At 43.9% G+C, this 20,874-nt stretch overlaps 1 protein-coding gene across 4 annotated transcripts in view; it reads right to left on the bottom strand.

The window, feature by feature from the left end:
• The window catches only part of TDRD7 (tudor domain containing 7), a 779,147-nt gene that overhangs the window by 376,837 nt on the left and 381,436 nt on the right, over positions 1-20,874 (bottom strand). For all 4 annotated transcript variants that reach the window (XM_069236519.1, XM_069236523.1, XM_069236528.1 and 1 more), the window contains one exon: positions 13,976-14,178. In XM_069236519.1, the coding sequence (XP_069092620.1) occupies positions 13,976-14,178 (203 nt within the window). The remainder of the gene's footprint in view (positions 1-13,975; positions 14,179-20,874) is intronic.

Below are 20,874 nucleotides of genomic sequence, written 5' to 3'. Positions count from 1 at the left end.
GGTTTTCCTCATTTGAGGAATATTGCATCTGGTGTCTTCTGATTCAATTCCCGTTCGTGGGAAGATGTGCCTAGTTTGCTTAGCGAGTGTGCACTAGTGTTGCATACTACTGGGAGGTGTTCTGCCCTTATGTGGACCGAATGCTGAATGCATCAGGCCCAAATGGTCTGCGCTTCCTTGACCAGCAGATGTGACCGAGTCCCCCCCCTTGCTTGTTGATGCAGTGCATGGTGGTCGTATTATCCATTCGGACAAGCACTGATGAACCTCTGATTCTTGGAAAGAAAGCCTGCCACACCAGACACACAGCTCTGAGTTTGAGGGGGTTGATGTGAGGAGTAGCGTTTGAAGGGGGCCACTTGCCACTCACTTGGAGGTCTTGCAGACATGCACCCCATCCCTCCATCGAAGCGTCCGTTGTTATCGTTAGCGGAGGGACTCGAGTTAAGAATCCTAGGCCTCTGGAAATGTTTCCAGGTGTTATCCACCAATCGAGGGAAGTTGACATCCATGTTGTTACCTGAATGATGTCCTTGTAGGACCCTTGTGTCTGCTTCCATTGCTTGTCGAGCTCCTCCTGGAATGGACGCATATGAAGACAACAGTGGGGAATAAGATCGGTACACGAGGACATCATCCCCAGTAATTACTTGAAGTGTTGAACTGAAAGAGACTTTCCTTGCTGAACTGCACATGCTAGCTTAATGAGCTTGAGTTGTCTTTCCACTGCTGGATAAGCTCTTGTCTGGATCGTATCCAGTATAGCGCCCAGGAAAACTATTGTCATGGTTGGCTGAAGCTGTGACTTTTCTCTATTGAGAGTCAGACCTAATTGTCTGAAAAGCCGTAAGGTCACCTTGAGAGAATGGCATAATGACTGGATGTCGGAGGCCTTCACTAACCAGTCATTTAGGAATGGAAATATTTGAACTCTCTGGCGCCGTACATATTCTGCAACAGGGGCTAGACACTTCGTAAAAATCCAGAGAGCGGACTTGAGCCCAAAAGGTAGCACCTTGAATTGAAAGAGCCGGCTGCCTACCATAAATTTCAGGAACTTCCTGTGCTTCGGGTGAATGGGTATGTGGAAGTAGGCATCCTGTAGGTCTAAGGAAGCCATGTAATCTTCTCTGTTGAGAAGCTGTGAGACGTCTTTCAATGTCATCATGCTGAAGGACTGCTTCTTCAGATATTTGTTCAACTCCCTTAGATCAAGGATGGTCTCCATAGACGAGATTTTTTTCTGATTAGGAAAAAGAGAAAATAGAAACCTTTCCCTTTTTGTGAATGGGGTACGACTTCTATCGCTCCTTTGGATAACATGACCCCCCCCCCCCCGGATAACATGACCCCTATTTCCAGGGGAATGTTGATGTACATGGGAAGGCGGTGTCCACGGGGGCATACATGTAAATTCTAGCAGATGACCGTAATTTATTATGTCCAGGACTCACTTATCGTTCGTTATCAGACGCCAACGCTGAAGGTGGTGCTTTAGAGAGGAATAAGAGGTAGCCGGCCCTTGGAGGTTGTCACTGTCTGCAGGAGGGATCATTGTTTGCCTTCCTAACTTTCTTCTGGTAGGAGGCCTGCTATATGCCGTCGCCGGCAGTTGTCTTTGATGATATTGGGGTCTGGAGGATTGCAAGTGAGAGGCATAAGGTGGGTACCTATATGGTTGGTAACCTCCACGAAAGGAAGACTGCCCTCTACCTCCGGCACCCCAAAAGGCGGTGCGCTTATACTGCAGAGACCCTAATGAGCTGGCAGTATCCGTGTCTGCCTTGGTTGCCTGGAGAGCGTCATCAACATGTCTGCCAAAAAAGTCTTGTCCATCGTAAGGAAGGTCCAGAATCTTAGTTTGGACTTCAGGCCAAAAGTTGGTGGTCTTAAGCCATCCCTGGCACCTTAATACTGTTGATCCGTCCAGAAGCCGAAACCCCATAGTGGCAATGTCTAAAGCACAATCTATCACTTCAGAAGATGTGTGCTGTCCCTCTAGCAGAATCTTCCTCGCGTCAGCCTTGCTAGAGTCTGGAAGGTCATCTAACGAGTTAGCGATGTCCGACCATAGCTGGTTATCATACCTTTCCAGGAGTGCCAAGGAGTTTGCAGTGTGCACCACAATGGCAGACATGGAGGAGAACCTTTCCCTGATGTTATCAAGGCGCCTACCATCCTTATCCGGAGCGCAGTTAGAGGTGCCAAAGGGTTCCTCGAAACCCGTTGCGCAGATTGGGAAATCACTGAATCCGGCTTCGGATGCCCAGCAAGGCAAGCAGGAGCATCATCAGTTGTCTTATATTTTTTATCCAGCTTCGGCAAGACCGCTGGTACCGTAACAGGGTTACGCACTATTTTCAAACCCTGATTCCATACATGATCTATAATAGGGATAGCCCTGAGAACCTATCTATGAGGCTCCTTAAAGTCATACAAGAAACAATCTTGTTGTGTTGTTGGCATTTGCAGCTCAAACCGTGCAGCCGCTTTCTCCAATAAATTATGGAAAGTACCAATATCTTCAGGAGGGGGCTTTAACAGAAGCTGACTCTGGGGAGACGGGCGCTGGCAATACATAATCATCCCACTCATTCTGCTTTGAAAGTACTTCCTCCTCTTCAGCTTCATCATCTGACGAACCATGGGCTTGCGGATCCTGTGGAACTTGTGGAGGAACCTGCGGAGCAGCAGGAAGAATTGGTAGGAGCACTGGAGTATTTGGTGCCGTTACCACAGGGTTAGGAACTACTGTAGGCTGTGGACAGAAGCATACTTTATAATCTGCTAGCATGGCTTGCAGGTCAAAAAAGCAGACCAAAGGGTAAGGATACCATTCCCTGCTGCTGTTGATGAGGGCTTGGGTCATAGTAGTGCTGGTCATAATACCAGTCATCATCAGAGTATTCCTGACATTTTACATGCAATAGTGACGGACTCCAAACCACACCATATTGTCTGTCCTCATCTGAATCCTCATCATCATCACCATCCAAAAAGCGTGATGGCAAAAGTCTTGACACCTTACTAGGTGATGTGACGGATGTCGTCAAATGAGTTTTAGATATCCTTTTGAGAGGAGTATCTTCCGACGACTGGTAAAGAGGTAATGAAGATGGTCTTTGTCTTTTTGTAGGTATCATCTTGACTGTTGTCGATAGAAAGCCCGCTGTCGCCAACGGTGGCGTAGACGAGAAAGTAGACACTGGAAGCGTCGCCGACAGTGTCATCAACGGCGAAATTACCGTTGACGAAGGTTTCGTCGGAAGCACCATTGACGAAGGCATTGTTGACAGAGGCATCACCAAAGGGACCGTCGACATGAGATCCACCGTCGGCGGGAGCGTCATCGACGAGTAGAATCCTGGTGACGAGATGGGTCACCCCATCGACGAAGAGGAAAGCATCGTCGACGAGGATCCTGAGGCCGCCACCATCAACATTGAAATAGTGACTATAACAGGTGTCACTGACGATACGGTCGTCGACGAAAGCACCGTCGATGATGGTGCAGCCGACGGTGCAGAACTTGGCTTCTTGAATTAATGTTTGATCTTCAGAGGCGGCATAGATGACTCAGAAATAGTCTTTTTGAAGAACTTTGAGGTAATCTGACCCTTTCTGGATGCCAGTTTGCTTTTTCTCTGCAGGGCTGCGGATTTTTGAAGAGCCCTCAGATGACCTCTGTGAAACCTTCTTAGGTGGCTCTTTAGTTTCTTTCACATCAGAAACTCTGCGACATGAGATTAAACATAACAACATGGTCAACTTGGCCGATAATTGTTTCATAGATAACAAATGATTGTCAGGCCAATTGTTCAAAAAAGAAAAGACAATATTTACATTCCAGAGTTGAGAACATCTTGGCTTGGGTGGATTAGCCACTCTGATACCTTTATGCAATTTACATACTAAAGGATGCTGACCTACCAGTTTATCATTTATCAATGAGTGTCCTGCCGAAATAGTCGATCTAAAATTATTTACCGACCTGTAACACAAACATGATTCCATGCATTCTGACAAAACAATTTAAATGTCTTTGACCTCGGATCCCACGGGATCCACATCTCCTCGAAGGCACCAACCACACCCACTTTTTACATGCCAGAGAGTATAGTTTGTGAGCGGGAGCCCAAGCTTGTTGTATAAACGAGGTAGCTGAAGAAGAAAGGCCTTGCACCTGTGAATGTCTCCCAATACCTTCCAAGTCATAAGAGAGGAAACATTGTGAGTTGCAGCAGAAGAGCAAAGGAGAGTTCCAGAAGAGATGGAAACCATGGCTGACTCCTCCAAACCGGAGTGATGAGAATCACTGATGCTGCTTGGCGCCGCGTGAGCGCTGCTACCATTGGAATCATTGCAAACGAAGGAAAGGCATAATTCATTTGAATTGACTATTCCTGTATAAATGCATCTGTTGCAATTGCCAACGGATCAGGTCTCCAACTGAAAAATTGAGGAATCTGAAAATTGCGACGAGATGCAAACAGTTCCACCTGACAATGACCCATCAACAACGAGATCTTCTGAAACACAGAAGGATGAAGCTTCCAATTGCTGGAATCCTTCAGAAACCAGGAATTCCAATCTGCCACAAGATAGTCCTTGCCCGGAAGGAATTCTGCTATCACCATGATCTTCTGAGCTAGACACAGATGCCAAAATTCTCTGATGATAATCGCCAAAGGACGTGACCTGGTTCCTCCCATATGATTGATGTATCTCACCACGGACACATTGTCCATCCTGAGGAGGATGCAACAATTGCTCTTCAGCGGAGAGAAGGATCTGATTGCGAATGAAACCGCAAGTAGTTCCAGACAATTGATGTGGAGCAGAAGCTCCGCTAAGGACCAACAACTTCCTGTTGAAAACTATCGGCACTTCGCTCCCCAGCCCAAACGACTGGCATCTGACTATCACAATCTCTGGAGACCCTCCAAAAAAAGCTCTGCCGTTCCAAGGTTCCATATGGGAAAGCCACCATTGAAGTTCCTCTCAAGCATCGAGAGGAATCGGGACTAGATGATCATATGAAAAAACCCTCTGAAGATAATGAATCTTCAGTCTCTGTAAGGCCCTGTAATGCAGAGGCCCTGGAAATATAGCTTCAATCGACAAAGCAAGAAGCCTCACAATCCGTGCTAGGGATCTCAAAGACACCGTCTGATTCGACAAGGTCACTTTCAATTCCCTCTTGATCAACTTCATTTTCTGTGAAGGGAGTAATAATTGAGTTTTCACTGAATCCACGTGGAATCCCAGGAATTCCATTTGTTGAGACAGAACCATGGATGATTTTTTTAGGTTGATCACAAAACCTAGATCCTGAAGAAGAGAAGTTACCCAATGCAAATGAGTTATCAAGAGAGATTGATCTTGTGCCAAGATGAGCATGTCGTCTAGATAGATTATCAGGCGAATAGCTCTCCCTCGAAAGGAGCTTGTTGAACACCCACGGGGCTGACAACAGACCGAAAGGGAGTGTCAGATATTCGTACCAACTGTCTCTCCAGCGAAACTGAAGAAGCTTTCTGTGAGAAAGGGCAATGGGGACTGATAAATATTCATCTTTAAGATCTAGGCAGACCATCCAGTCTTTGTCTTGAAGAAGATATCGCAGAAGATGGATGCCTTCCATCATGAAATGGTGGTAAACCACATACGGGTTGAAGTTCCTGAGGTTGAGTACCAACCTCTGACCGCCTCCTTTCTTTTGGACCAAGAAAATGTTGCTGCAAAAAAAAACCTGGATGACGAGAAGTTAATGCAATAGCTTTCTTTGCAAGCATGTCTTAAATTTTGCAATCTATAAAAGATTTGTCCAGATGGGAAAAACGTAGAGGAAAGGGAAGCGACGGCCGCTGGGAGGAGGAAGTTAACTCTATTGTGTACCCTTTTACTGTATTCAGAACCCACACGTCTGAAGGGGCGGTCCAGTTTTGAACAAAATACTTTAGCCTGCCTAAAGGGATAGAGGGAAAAGGAAGGTTTATTACTTGAGGGGGTGTTGTTGATGGCTCTGAAATCTCTGCCAGACCCACGGGATTGGCAGTTGTATTGGCCTCTGTATCTGGTGGGGTAGAAGCCCACTTGCGAAGGTTCTTGTGTATAACCCCTGCGTCGTGAAAAATTTGCCCTTGAAAGACCTTGTTGGTATCCTCGGCTGGTCGAACATCCTCGAAACCGACTGGCCCTTCCAAAAGGGGGTTAAACATTCGCTTGAGTAAGGATGGAGACTTATCCAGTGATGTGAAGGTGTTCACAAATTTCACAATATCCTTCACTAATCTGTCTCCAAATAATTGTCCTACAGCCAGAGGGCCTGCTTCGGCCGAAGCAAGATCAACCAACTGTGGATCAATGCGCAATAACACATTCTTTCGGATGCCAAAGCACAATTCGCATTCCCCAAAAAACAAATGGCTCTTTGAGTCCACCTAGCACGGACTTCAGGGTGAATAGCGGCTCCTGTTTCCTGTGCCTGGAGGGTTCATTCAAGAATTTTAGCCAGATAACCTGAAATGCCAAGAAGTTTGTCCTGAGAAGCTCTGAGGGCTCTATCAATACCCCTTTTTGGGGTCTTTGTTATATTTCTTGAGGAAAGTCACCATAGTATTGTCAATATCAGTAGTGACAGCGGTTTTATGTGGAAGATCAGGGCGAGGACATTCAGACCTCAACCTGGATCGGACATCTTTTTCAAATTCTTTCCTAATATGGAACTGCATATAATCCGCCACAGCAGGTTGCAGGGGCCCAATCTGAAGATCTGGGATGAACCATATCAGAAGGGTCAAAAGTGAAAGGAGAAGGAATAAAAGAGGAAAGTTTTTGCTTCTTATCGCGTTTCTTAGACTAGGGATTTTAAAGAGGTAGAAAAGTCGACATCAGAATCGATAACGGAGGGTTAGAGGCATTAGCATGTACAGAGGTAGAAGGTAGAGAAATGGTAGCCCACTTGCTCGTATGAGGCCAAAGCTGTTCAGCAGAAGGCATAGACTGAGATGAAGTATCTCCAGAAGGAAGAGAAAGCGTATGACATTCTGCCAAATCCTCCAGCTTTTTAGCAAAAGGTTCGATAGCAGAAGAAATGACCTTATCTAAATATTTCTGCACAGAGGAATCAATAACCTGTTCAAAACAGGGGTCAAATAAATAGTCTTCATCTTCATGTGGCCCAAACATCTCCAGGCCTGGTTCATATGATTCATAATCAGACATAATAAATATCTCAATCTAATTCCCAAAGGGAAATTCAATGCCAAAAACACTATTGCAACCAAATAATTGCCACTCAATATAATGATTACAACCCCAGCCTTCCTAGGTCAGAGGTGTCAATCAGTCTAAAAGCTGCACCAGAGTTCTAAACTATAGTTGCATGCAATAGTGAATAACATATTTGACCCACCTTGGTAGTGTTCTTTTGTGGACGGCTTTGCCCTTCATCTTGTCCACATAGCCAACAAAGAGCTGATCATCCGTCCTGAAGTCTCTCGTCCTAGCTCAGCACTTACTTTGGATCCAGACAATGCAGCCTTTCCTCCTCCTTAGAAGGGTAGGGAGGAGGGTAAAAGGACCGAACGGTGATGAACTTCCCTAAATGGAAAGGAGTCACCACCTTTGACAGGAAAGCTGCCCTGGTTCTCAAAACCACCTTGTTAACATTGAAAGTGGTAAAACGGGGTTTCACACTTAGAGCTTGAGGCTAGCTAACACACCTAGCTGGAGTGATCATTATAAGAAAAACTGTTTTAAATGCAAGGAACCTCAAAGGGCAACTATGCAATGGTTCAAATGGTGTACCCATCAGGTAAGTTAAAACTAAATTAAAATCCGACTGAGGTATTATAAATGGCATGGGAGGAAACCTATTAGTCAAACCCTTAAGAAACCTTAGAACTATAGGGGACTTAAATAAAGAGGGTTGATTAGGTAAACAAATAGATGCAGACAGTGCAGAGAGATAACCCTTCACTGTCACAATTGAGCAACCTTGCTGCACTTAGAAGGGAGCAAACTGTAAAACACTGGACAAATGGGCCTTTAAACGATCAATGTGTCTCTCTTCACAGCAGTTAACAAACTTGGCCTATCTACCAGCATGGACAGTTTTGGTGGAGTGTCGACTGGCAGATAATATAACATCCACCACTTCTGGGGTGGAGGGGGGTGGGGGGGGGGGGGGATTTGAGGGGGACAGAAAAATAATTCCGATCGCCCTGTTCAGTCTCCAGACATGTAGGTGCAGGCTCTGGAGGTGGGGGTGAAAAATCTGCTCCTGCAACTGCGAGAGGAGGTCTGCTCAGTGAGGAAGACAGAGCGGAGGGCACAGTGAGAGTTAAAGGAGGTCTGTGTACCACACCCTTCTTGGCCAATCCAGGACTATTAATATGACTTTGACCTGGTCTTGGCGAATTGTCCTCCGAACCCGAGGAATCGATAGTATGGGAGGGAACGCATAAAGTAGCCAGTTGCTCCAGATCAACTGAAACGCGTCCCCCAATGCTCTCTGCATCAGATACTGGAGACTGCAGAACAACGGGCAGTGCGCCTTCTCGTGTGTGGCAAACAGGCCTATTTGAGGCCTCAAACACAACTGGAAGATAAGAGTCTGTCCGCACTTACGTTGAGAACTCTGGCCAAATGGTTTGCAACTATGCAAATCTGATGGGCCTGAGCCGAGGACAAGAGTCACAGAGCCTCCATGCAGAGAAGGTCTGACCCTAGAGTGGAAGCCTGGAGTGGAAGCATCCAATATGACTGTGGTCACTGGAGGTGGACGACAAAACAGCTCCCCTGCGATAGGTTGCGACCCACACTCCACCATCGAAGATCCGCTGCAGTGTCTCTGGGGACTGTAATGGATTTCCTTGTGATCCCCACAGTGTTGAAATCATTGCTTGCAGAGACCCCACTTGAGAGCCCTCATGTGCCAACGGGCGCTAGTGACCAGCAGAATACAGGAGCGAACAGATCGAGCAGGCTTAGGATCTTTAGGACTGGAACAACCGCTCCATCCTGAAACACTGGAATCATAGCCTAAATGTTCCAAATCCTCTGAGGAGGAGGAAAGGCACGATTCAATGTTGTGTCCAATACTGCCCCTATGAACAGGAGGCCCTGAGAGGGATCAAGGTGAGATTTGGGCACCTTCAACGAAAAGCGGAGGATAAACAACAACTGGGTTGTCATGTGCAAATGATGCAGCACTAGCTCTGGGGACTTGGCTTTGAGCAGTCAATCGTCTAGGTAAGAGAATACTGATATTTCCTTCCGAGATGCACTGCCATCACCTTTGTGTAGACTCGAAGTGCGGAAGTAAGACCAAAAGGAAGGACCGCAAACTGGGAGTGTTGTGACCCTACCATGAACCAGAGATACTTCCTGTGTGGCTTCAGAATGGGGATGTAAAAATACGGATCCTGCAAGTCGATAGAAGCCATCCAGTCTTCCTTGTCCAACGCAAGAATCACCTGAGTTACTAGTTCAAAATCGTCAGGTCTATGATGTGCATCAAATGACCATCTTTCTTGGGGATCAGAAATACCTTGAGTAACATCCCTAACATTTTCCTGCTCTGGATCCAACTCCAATAAGCCATTTAACAGCAGCTTTTGTACCTCCTGCTGAAGCAACAGCAGGCGATCCTCTGAACAAAAAGAATGCTGGGGATGGAAGGGAGGGGGAAATTCCTGAAAGGGAAGAGCATACCCATTTTCTACAATGCTCAACACCCATAAGTGGGATGTTATTCACTCCCCTTCTTGTAGAAAGTGAACTAATCTTACCCCTATGGTCAAAACATGCTGCTGAAAGGGGAGAGAACAAGGGCTGCTTTTCTGACAGGTTCCCAGTGGAGGATGAAGTAGAGGAGGAGAAAGGCTGCTGGGTGACACCACGTTGCTTAAGTCTTCCTCGACCCCTGTAGCACCTGTAGAGGGGATTGGCAGGTTCACGACTTTGGAACCGTTGCCTTCCACAAAAGGAGGAGCTATGGCCAAATCCCCTAAACCTACGGAAAGGTCTATAGGCCGAAGAAGGTGATCGAAGACCTAAAGACTTAGCCATGGCTTTGTTCTCCTCAAACCTTTCAAGAGCAGTCTGTTTTTTTCTCCAAACAAATTGGACCCATCAAATGGGAGGTCCATCAAGGTGCATTGTACATCCAGGAAGAACCCCGATCCTCTGAGCTATGCAGGACTCCTACTGGCCACCGATGTCCCCAAGGGTATGGCAACAAAGTCTGCTGTACCTAGGCCAGATTGAATAATCTCCTTAGTTGCTGTTTGACTATCCTACAGTAATTATAGAAAATATTTCTGCACATCCTGTGATAGTTTGAAAACAACCTTTCTTGCTTAGTCCATTAGTGCATAGCTATACCTGTCCAACACACATATAGCATTAATAGATTGTAATGCCATGCTACATGAGGAAGAGATCTTTTTTTCAGCTTGTTCCATGCAATTTGATTCTATTTCTGCTGGAATCATAGGGAAGGAACAGGGAGCAATACTTGTAGTGGTTACGGCACCAAGTACTCCGGCGCTCCATTAAAAATGCTAAACATAGCATTTAAAAAGACAGACGGATCTGCCCCAGGAGTCGGAAAAACAGGATACTCCTGCTGAGGCACGGCCCAACTTGACTCAAATGCTTCAAACTCCTGGTCTGCTGGAGTAACAAGAGAGAACTGTGCAGGACTCGTAGATGGACACAGAAAAGCGGTAATTGGGGACAGGCACTTAATAACCTGAGACAGAATAAAAGGTCTTTAACTCCAAGAAAGCTTATTAGACATCAGGGAGGTTTTTTTATTGCTTCAAGGTGTGGGATGGGCTGCTCTTATATCAAGCCTAGACTTCCCCTCCCAGAAGATCCCAACAGTCTTTCTGCACCCCGGGGACTAAAGCATTCTCATCTTTTTGGCAAGAAGGGCAATCCTGATTTTGGATTTTTTTTTTTTATATACATGTGGGTAGCAGCACTGGGCTAAGTCTCAATAATGTCCTACTTTTATTCAGGAGGTGGGAGCAGCTAAAATAAATGTTTCTCCTGTCTGCTATTTTTCTCTACAATTGGGGCATTCCAGGTGCGATCTTGGGCAATGCGCACTCTAGTTTTTTCTTTAGACCACATGTCTATAAAAACAGATGCTGAGCGGACGCAGCTGCTTTCGGTGGATTGCAATTTGCACATGATTGCTAATACTTGTTTTTAGAACCTTTTGAAACCTTTTAAAACAATTGTTATATTGATGCCTTACAGTCTTCAGCAACAGTCCCAGTATCATGGAAGCAGGATAAAATTCTGCCCCTTCCAAAAAAAAAAAAAAACACAGCTGACCCCACATTGCAATCTAATTATATGCCAATCTCCCTACTGCCAGCATTGTCCAAGGTACAGGGAAAAAGTGATAATCAACAGCTATCACTGCCTTGAAACCAAGAAGCTGCTCCCAGTCTGGCTTTAGGCCAAACTTCAGTACTGAGACAGCACCGATTGAAGTCACTGAACATATTAGAACTATATTTCACTGAACATATTAGAACTATATTACACTGGGGAGGTGGGTCATTCTGATTTTGTTAAATCTGTTAACAGCCTTTGATACGGTCCCTCATGTTATGCTCCTCACACGCCTCCAATCCATTTGAATTGGTGGACTGGCTTTAGACTAGTTAGCTTCCTTTTTTAAGGACAAAGGGCTGGAGATAGGGTTTACCCGATACTCTTCTGGAGCGTTAGAGTTGACAGTGGAAGTGCCACATGGGTCTGCTCTAAGCCCTACTCTGTTTACCCCTACAGCACAGTTGGCTGGGCTTTAGGGGCTAGGAGATTGCATACGCAGATGACACCCAGCTGCTGTTCACATGTGGGAAGAGACAGGAGATTGTGGGAGAGTCCATAAAAATCTGCCTTTTTTCTGTTTTTCACTGGATGACATGATATCAATTAAAATGAAACACAGACAAGACCGAAATACTATTCTTTGGCTCCAATTTGCCTGAATGGCATACCCTGGGGCTCAAAGATGACCCACCTGAAGGCCCCGGGGTGGGGGGATATTTAAGAACTTAGGCATTAGATTTGACAAAGCTTTCTCTTTTCAGCCACAGATTATTTTGGCCATCGGAACAAGCTTTGGGCTTCTGCAGACATTTAAAAAAATTCTACACTTTTTCCCCTTAGCTACAAGCAAAGTGGTCATCCAGGCTCTTATCACATCAAGGATGGACTACGGCAATGCCTTATATTTAGGGCTCCTCGACTATCTGCTGAACAAGCTTCAAGTGGTTCAAAATAGGGCAGCCTGCATTCTCCTTTACCTGCCACCAAGAACAGATGTGCCTCCGCACTTGCATGACCTCCATTGGCTTGTGATAATGAAGAGAATTCTCTTCAAAGAGCTAATCCTAGTCCGCACAGCACTGCACCATTCTGGTGCAGATTATTTTAGGGTCAGAATCAGTTTCTATGCCCCCTCCAGAAACTTGCGGTCAGCCCCTTTCTTCCTGGCAAGGATCCCTAAGATATTGTTTCATAAGAATGGGTAGAAGGATCTGCTCCTATCTTCGCCCAGGCTTTAAATAAACTCCACTGGAGCTACACTCGGCAGCGGCTACCTCCTTAAGAAAGGGTGGAAGACATAGTTCTTCCAACAAGATTATCTGATAACACTGCTCATTGCTGATGACTGAAAGCACAGGACACTCCATGGAGTAGCCGTGCGTTTGAAGTCCCATTTCATTCATTCACTTCTATGGTGAATGGCTGCACTTTTCAGGCTCGGGTCAGAGCCACCTGCAGAAACTTACCAAACTCAACATTTCCTAAGCTAGACTTTCGGGGGAGTCTAGGGTGGTATATCTCGGTGGATCCTACCAAGGTTTCGTATACACAATACCATGCAAACCTCAAACTTTGCCTATACGGAGTACACAATGAAAAATCATTGTACGGTGCAGCCCAGCTGTTGGCTCTGGGAACCTCTGCTTCTTGACAAACCTACAAATCCTACTTTTTCCCACAACCAAAAAGGGTCTAGGGAATGTAATGGTACATTGTTTTTGTAAATCAGCCACTGTGACAAAAAAATTACAGATGAAACACTGTCACAAATGGCCATTTTTTCCTACTAGTTTTCAATATTTCTTTAGTTCAATAGTTAGGTTTTTTGTGGAAAACCTTGATGGATCTACATATACGACCGCTTGCTGAATTTGGAATTGTGTCTACCTTTTAGAAATATATAGCTTTCCTGGATCACCTATGGGTTTCATACAGTCTGCACAACAAAGTGGAAGGCTGAAAGCACAAAAAAAAAAAGGGCTATCTTTTTAAAAATCCGAAACCTGTGGCAAAAATATTAGGGTTTTTGATTCAGCTTTGCCTGTTCCTGAAAGTTCGGAAAATGGTGACTTTAGCACATCAAACCGTTTGTTGATGCCATTTTTATGAAAACACTGACACTTACCCAGAGCAGATTTTTCCAAAAAACACAAAATGTAGTTATATTTTAGCTATTTTCTTGGTCCCCTTCAGGAAAATACATAAATCCTGGGTACCTTCAGAATCCCCAGGATGTTGGGGGAAAAAAGGACCTACATTTGGTGTGGACAGCTTATTTGGACAAAAAAAATATAGAGACCTAAGCACGAACTACCCAAATAGCCAGGTTAGGTCACAGTTATTAATGATGAACAGGGGTTGAGGTAAGGAGTGAAAGAAAGCAAGAATGACAAACTTGATCAGAGGCTATTGAGTGTTTGTAACCATGTGAACTAAAGACTACTGTTTCTGCTCCAAAATAAAAGATGAAGAATAGTCAGACTGTTGAGCAATATGCTTTTAACCATACCTATGTACATTGTATGAGTGTTTGTTGGTTAAAGCTTACAATGATGATGGGTGAAGCAATCTTAGGAGATAAAATGTTCATGTTTATACAGTAAACCTGTAATACCTTTATTTGTAGCTCAAGCGATCTGTTGTATAAATCCTTAATACATGTGGCATTTATATTGATATCGTCATCGCCTGACGTGTCATACAAAACCATGGTGGGAATGTCACTCCTTTCCAAAATTTCTGCTGCAAGTATCTTTCCACATGCTTTACCTTCAACTGACTTCAAAAGTACAGGATCTGAAGAAAAGGCTTCTAAACCTGAAAAAGTACAAGAACATATGTAAAATATGTTTGAATCCATCTATAGTGCCACTGACAAAGTTCCTTTCACCACTTAGACACAATGTTATCAAGATTACACTCGTAGTTCTATATCTTTTATTTTGCAGAAGCACAAAAACATTCATTTTGTTCAATTTTTTCTCTTAAAATCATGTATGTTAAGGTTAATACATACATTTAAGTAGAAAGTAACTGAATTATGAGAATTGGGGTGTTAAATCTGCTCAAGCAACATCCACAATATGCATCAGGGAGAACCACAGAAATCACTAAATTAACCTGCGCTTAACTGTCTTACAACTTAGAGGGAATGTATAAAGCATTTAATGCAGCACACACAGCAATAAAAGAAAAACACAACTCAAGAAAAATCCCACACCAATTTAGAAAAACAGAGTAAACTGTATTAAATTATTTGAGACCAAAACGGCAAAAATCTAATTAGCAGAACTGGAGTTATTTATTTTTAAATTTTAAGGTAAAAGCTAAAGATCAAAGCACCAACCACAGACATCTAATCACTCATGACTGGATCAAAGTAAAAAAATATTACAGACTGCGAGGGAGCAAGAGTAAGATACAAAAAATGGATTGGGCCCGGTCAGCGTTTACCTTCCGACTTAGAAGAAATTTGCAGAAAAAGACTAACAGGGTGAAAGTTCAGCAGGGCAAAGCTGCAGGCTATGTCAGAGGAGGAGGCGTCATAATTGGGGAGCCGCTGGACAAAGTTGCGGTGAAGGTTTCTATGTTTGCTTTAAATTCCTTTTTTTGAAGTCGAAAATCTCCAGCGGGACGAAACTAGAGGCTGCAGCTGACGGGAGCTCAGTAGCACCAAATACACCTTTGGCAAAGGACTGCTCAACAGGATTTTCTGCTGTGGAGAAGAACATAGCGTCATTTGCTGCAAAGTCAGGGTGATGCACCTTGGACAGAGGGATGAGCAGGTTCTTCTCAGTCTTGTCTTGGTTCTCAGAGCAGTCTTTAGCCCCCAAAAAATCCCAAGTACCTAGTTTTGGATTTTGACTGTCTGGGCACCCTACACCACCACTATGTGACCAGGATTGGAAGGACACCACTTGAGGGGCTAGGATGCACTCAGGCTGGGCTAAGGCGTGGCCTCACAATGGTTGGAGCCTTTTCTGTCTGTCCCTGAAGCTCTGTTCAGGAGACCAACCCTTGCAGTTACTCTGGTAGTACTGGGTTCAAGAAGAGGTGCAGGGCTCAAACAGCACATGAAGGCCTTTGAGGGTTAATGGCAGGCTTTAGGCAGCAGAGCAGTCCTTCCAGGTGCAGGAGTATTCTGAAGTACACAGCAGGCCCGCAGCAGTATTCGGAAGTACACACCAGGCCCACAGCAGCAGCACGCAGTCTTCTGAGAGTCCTTCCACAGATACAGAAAGTTAAATTAAGACTGGGTCTGAGGGTTCTCTTTTTATACCTGGTGCCTTTTTTGAAGTAGAAGTGAGAATCATTTTGAAGTCATGTGACATAGGAACAGGCTGCAGGCACCAAACAGCTAGGGCAGGAAACTGCCAAATTTCTACCAGTGGTGTTTTCAAAACTGTAACGTAAAATCCAACCTTACCATCAAAGAGTAAAATGTTTACCTGTTCCCAATCAAACGTTAGCAATTAATACATGTAAAAAGGCAACCCAATGCTATCCTAAAGGAAAGGTAGGCGTCACAGTAGTGAAAAACTAATTTAGGAGTTGTTCACTACCAGGACATGTACAATTTAAAAGTACATGCCTAACCTTTCACATAAAATGCACCCTGCCTTATGGGCTCCCTTAGGTATACCTTAGGAGTGACGTGTAGTAGTAGTAGAATAGTTTTTATTCAGTTTTATACAAAAAACATAAAAGCACATATATCACAATATCCTCTGCCGTCATTTACTGATTAGCATTATACAGGGATAAAGAATTACAAACATAAAAAGCTTATTAATTTCTAGAATGTCCAAGTTTAAAATGACAGTAAAATACAACAGGTTAAAAAAGTAATAAAACATGTAATGAATTCAACTGTTACAATTCATATGATGACGTGTTAAGTGTTTACATCTGAGAAGCCATGCGTACAACAAGTATCTGGATAGGGCAAAAATCGGCCATGATGTGGTATTGCTTTTAAGTTTTCTGATTGTGGGCCTCATTTGTTTTGCCAACAAAATGTGGCAAATTGGAATCAACCAGATTATCCTATGGACACAGAAATAGGAAGTGCTCTTCGGCTTCAGAGTGAGACGAGCATAATTTGAGGGTGGGGGCTGGGGGGGGTTAGGGGGAGCAAGAGAGAGAGCGAGAGATAGATCTGCCCTTTCCAGTTGTAACAATATCCATTGATTGGTAAAATGCTGTATCTAGATTGCCTGTACAATGATTTAGCTTTGGGGGGGGGGGGCCTCAACTTGATTTATGAACTCTTTGAAAGGCAAACTGGCTTTTGAACGGCAAGAGGCAAGAACCTTTCTGTTAAAACCCCCACTGTACCACGGTTTAACCAAAGGACACAAATATAAGTCTAGTAACTCTTCTTCGGCAACACCAGGCTACTCTTCTGGATGCCAGTAGGATTAACCCAATGATCACTAAATCCAAATCTATGTAACCATGACTTTGCATGCTTAAAGAATACTTCCTTTTGTATGGGGAGCAGTGAGTTGTTATACCGGACTCAGATCCAGTATGCTAAAGGTTCAAATACTTCAGTATGGGCTATGCTGTTGAACTCCAGATCCAGTCATATTGGGGTCAGGTGCGCATTTGGGGGTAAGCCCAGAATCAATCTCACAAAGGTGTTTTCTATTTTTACAATTGGCTCCAAATTCTGGAAACCCCAAATCTCAGATCCATAGAGTGCTGCGCCAACCCCCTTTACTTGATAAATGGCTGGTGGGTACGTGATTTCAACCTTTTGACTTATGCAGAAACTGACGTGCTGAAGTATTCATTGACTCTTGGAGATATGTGGGGGTCCACGATGGTGTGTCTGTAGTCCTTACCCCCAAGTAGTCAAACTATTTAACTTGTTCTACGTAGCTGCCACCCATTTTCTACTTGCCTTTAAACGCCTTATGAGGATTGAATGACATAAATCTGGTCTTATTTATTTTATCCTCTGGACCAAGTGCCCCACAAGCCTCCAAAAATGTATTCAGCAAGTTTTGTAACCCAACAGTGTTCTTGATACAAGTAGTGTGTCATCAGCAACCATCAGAGACACTACAAGACTACCTGCAATGTTAGGAAAATTCCCATTACAGTTATGTAGTGAATCAAATAGCCCATTTATGTATAGGGTGAACAGAGCTGGTACCAATATGCACCCCTGTCTTACCCCTCTGTTCATGCAAGCTCACCTTTCTGACACCATCTTACTTGGGCATAATCACCTTGATTGAGAATAATTATCCTTTGTAAAAGATAATTTGGGACTCCTAACTTTCTTAAGGCTGCCCACAATTTCCTTCTAGGGAGAAGGTCAAAATCTGCACTTTTATCTACAAATACAACATATACATGTTCTTTCTTAATTACCACATAATTCCATAAAATTGTCAGGAACCTAAATAGTTGGTCAATATTACTAGTGTTCTCTCTAACCTAGCCTGAAAGGGCAAGAGAATCTGATTGACCCTTATCCAGGCTTGTAATCGCTCCAACAAGTGCCTGCAAAACAATTTCTGCAATATGTCTATACGGCTAATAGGCTGATAATTCACCCAACCACTTATGTCCCCCTTTTTGTATGCTGGGACCAACTCAGCTTCCAACCAGGAATCAGGAACTACCACATCCACTAAGATGGCATTAATTCAAAATGATATTCCACACGTCTGGTTCAGAAAGAAAAAAGGTCACCCTGGATTGTATCTATTCCCAGTGCTTTACCTCTTTGTCACGTAGTTGGGCTGTCTTAGTTTCCTCCAAACTAGAAGTGAATTATTACCCGGCCACACCTCTCCATCAGTATCAATACAGCATAAATCCTCAGCACCCGCACCAGCATATAGTGTGCTAAAAAGTATTTCCCGAACCAGAGTTTGAATGTAGTGATCGTCATTGATGACTTGTTTCTGTGAGCCTTTTGCCAAAATGTGTAAAGATTGTTCACTATCCTTAGTTTTAGCTTCAAATAATGGATCTCTCCAAAGACATTCTTCCCAGTTTCTTTTGGCCTTTTATGACACCTTTTTGTATAGCGCCCTTTTCAGGGCAACTAAATCCCTGCAGCCTGATTTTATGACATCCATCAGGTCTTTCCTTGCTACCTTAAAGTGCTTATCAGATCATTTCTCTTTATTATATGGCAGCAATACACTTCACTATTTTATAGAAGGTTTTTATCTTGCCCATCAAATTCATGTATTTAAAATTATTTGTGCCTTACCCTCATATTTCCCAAAGTCAATACGAGTACTACTATCTCATATCTGGATGAGAATCACCTAATTTCCCTCAATCATAGGCCATTTATTCCTCCTTCTATTATTGCTAGTAAATATCCGGAGGGACTTCTCTTACTGATTGAACATCCAAAGGGATATACTTATTATCCATTTCTGAGGCCAAGGCATGATGATCACTATCTTGCCTGTATTTTATCATCATGGCAATAATGCAGCACCAGGATGATAAATTAATCCAATAGGATATAGTTGATTCTAGTACAAGAATGAACCCTTTTAAATGTATACTTGGGAGCTAGAATGCCCATTACAAGCTCTTAATCTATGCTTTACAGTAAGGGAGGCTTTCTAAAATGAAACTCTCGTGTTTCTGGAGGGGCTCATGTGTCTTAGCCCGGGGATTCCACACTCCTACTCCTCTTCCCTCTATCACATCAGCCAACATTTCCAAGGATTCATATGTGGTATTTAAGTCCCCTGCAAGTAATAACTGGTCCATGTCCTCCACTTTGTCCAGAAAATCACTTGAGTGCAATTAAAGTCGGGGAATCCTGGTACTTAGTGGGAAATCTGCTATAAAACTACAAAAACAGACTGGCCCCCATTCAGACTATGGCAGTGGATAGCTAGAAAATTCCTCGAATCAGTTACCAGTTTTTTGATCTTGACATGTAAGTTGACATTAACCCAAATACTAAGGCCCCCTTTTGGTCGACCCATAGGAGCCAGGGCTGCTTCCACACTAAATGTGAAAATCTCAACCTATGAACCACAGTAGTGGCCCAAGTCTCCTGAAAGAGGCAAACGTCATAGCTATCAATGAAGTCTCCCCACCCTTACAGCTGAGCTTGGACTTAATGCCTGCTAGGTTCCAGGAGAGTATTCTTAACTTTTTAACAACCTTATATTGCTGGACCTGTGCACATTTACTAGGCTGGCTCCCCACTTCATTCACTGGGGACTGCCTATCTACCTCAAAATAGTAGTTGTGGTTAGTGCTGGGATTTAGGACTATGGTAGCAGCAGGGTACACATTTGCTCTTGTTAATGTTGCCCAATTATTTGTGCTGGCAATCCCTTCTGCCATCATGCTCTAACACCAGCTTCCCCTATGTTGGTGGCCCCCCTCTCTTGTGATATTGGGGACATCAGGGATCTGGTTGGGGGAGAGAGGGGGCATGGTTCCCTAAACTGTATACCTCCTTTCACCTTGGTAGGGAATACTTAAATTGGATCTTAGAGCCATTGACCGGTTTAGTGTGTTGGTCTAGATTCACCAGTCCCGCTCCAATATTTTGCATTGACGGGCTCCAAATTGATATAATCAAAATAGTCATTCAAGCGTCTTCATCTTGTGGCGACTGTATCACATCTAATAATGGAGCAGCATTGTCTAACTTGCCGTATCCAATGGGTGACCTTATTTATTAAAGTCTTGCCATTTTCTAGGGATGAGGATGGTATTTTGGAGACATTAACCATGAAAATTGTACTTCTATCTCCTACTGGGTAGTGTCCATTGGCAGTGAGATGGCTCCTCATAATGGCCCTAGTGTGTGCACTCTGCTGCTGCACTTCTGCATGTGTGAGCAGTTCATCCCTCCCACCCTGCCACTCCGCATACAAGATGATCTATATTTCTGGACTTTTCCAAGCCATCCTGCAAGTTGCACACCTCTGATCGAGTAGAGTAACTTGATGTTACCCTGACTCATGTAAAGGTGTATTCTCTTATCTTCTGTGTGTGTGCAAAACTCTGCATTCCCACCACGTGGATTAAACTACCTAAGTTTAGCAGATAGGAATCCCACATTTGATCTAAGAAGATAAACTTCAGTGACTAGATTCTTGATAGTCAACTGGAGTTGGGGCAGTTGATTCTGGCAATTATAATTACTATTAGTGCTGATACTGGGATTGCTGGGTCCCTCCTCTGTTCAACCCCACACCCCCACCCCCAGTGTCAATAAGCAACTATTTTCAGTAGCCTCATTTAAGCACTCTTTAACTGATTGTGTCAGGGAAAAAAAAACGGTTTGAGCAAGATAATTCAAATGTCACATTAGGATTTAGTATAGTTCTACCAGGCCTGCCAGACAGTTATTGAGGTCGCTAAATCCACACCCTTCAGTGAGTCCACAGTTGAGGGTCCCACATCATTCTCAATAGTGCGTACTTGGCTTTTATTACCAGTAGACCTAAATGGATGCTTTGGGGCATTCCTGTTCTTTTTAAAAATATCCGGATTTTTCTGTTG

The sequence above is a fragment of the Pleurodeles waltl genome, chromosome 1_2, assembly GCF_031143425.1.
Source record: "Pleurodeles waltl isolate 20211129_DDA chromosome 1_2, aPleWal1.hap1.20221129, whole genome shotgun sequence".
NCBI lineage: Eukaryota > Metazoa > Chordata > Amphibia > Caudata > Salamandridae > Pleurodeles > Pleurodeles waltl.
The sequence above is the reverse complement of the archived record's forward strand: the minus strand, read 5'-3'. Positions and strand labels throughout refer to the sequence as shown.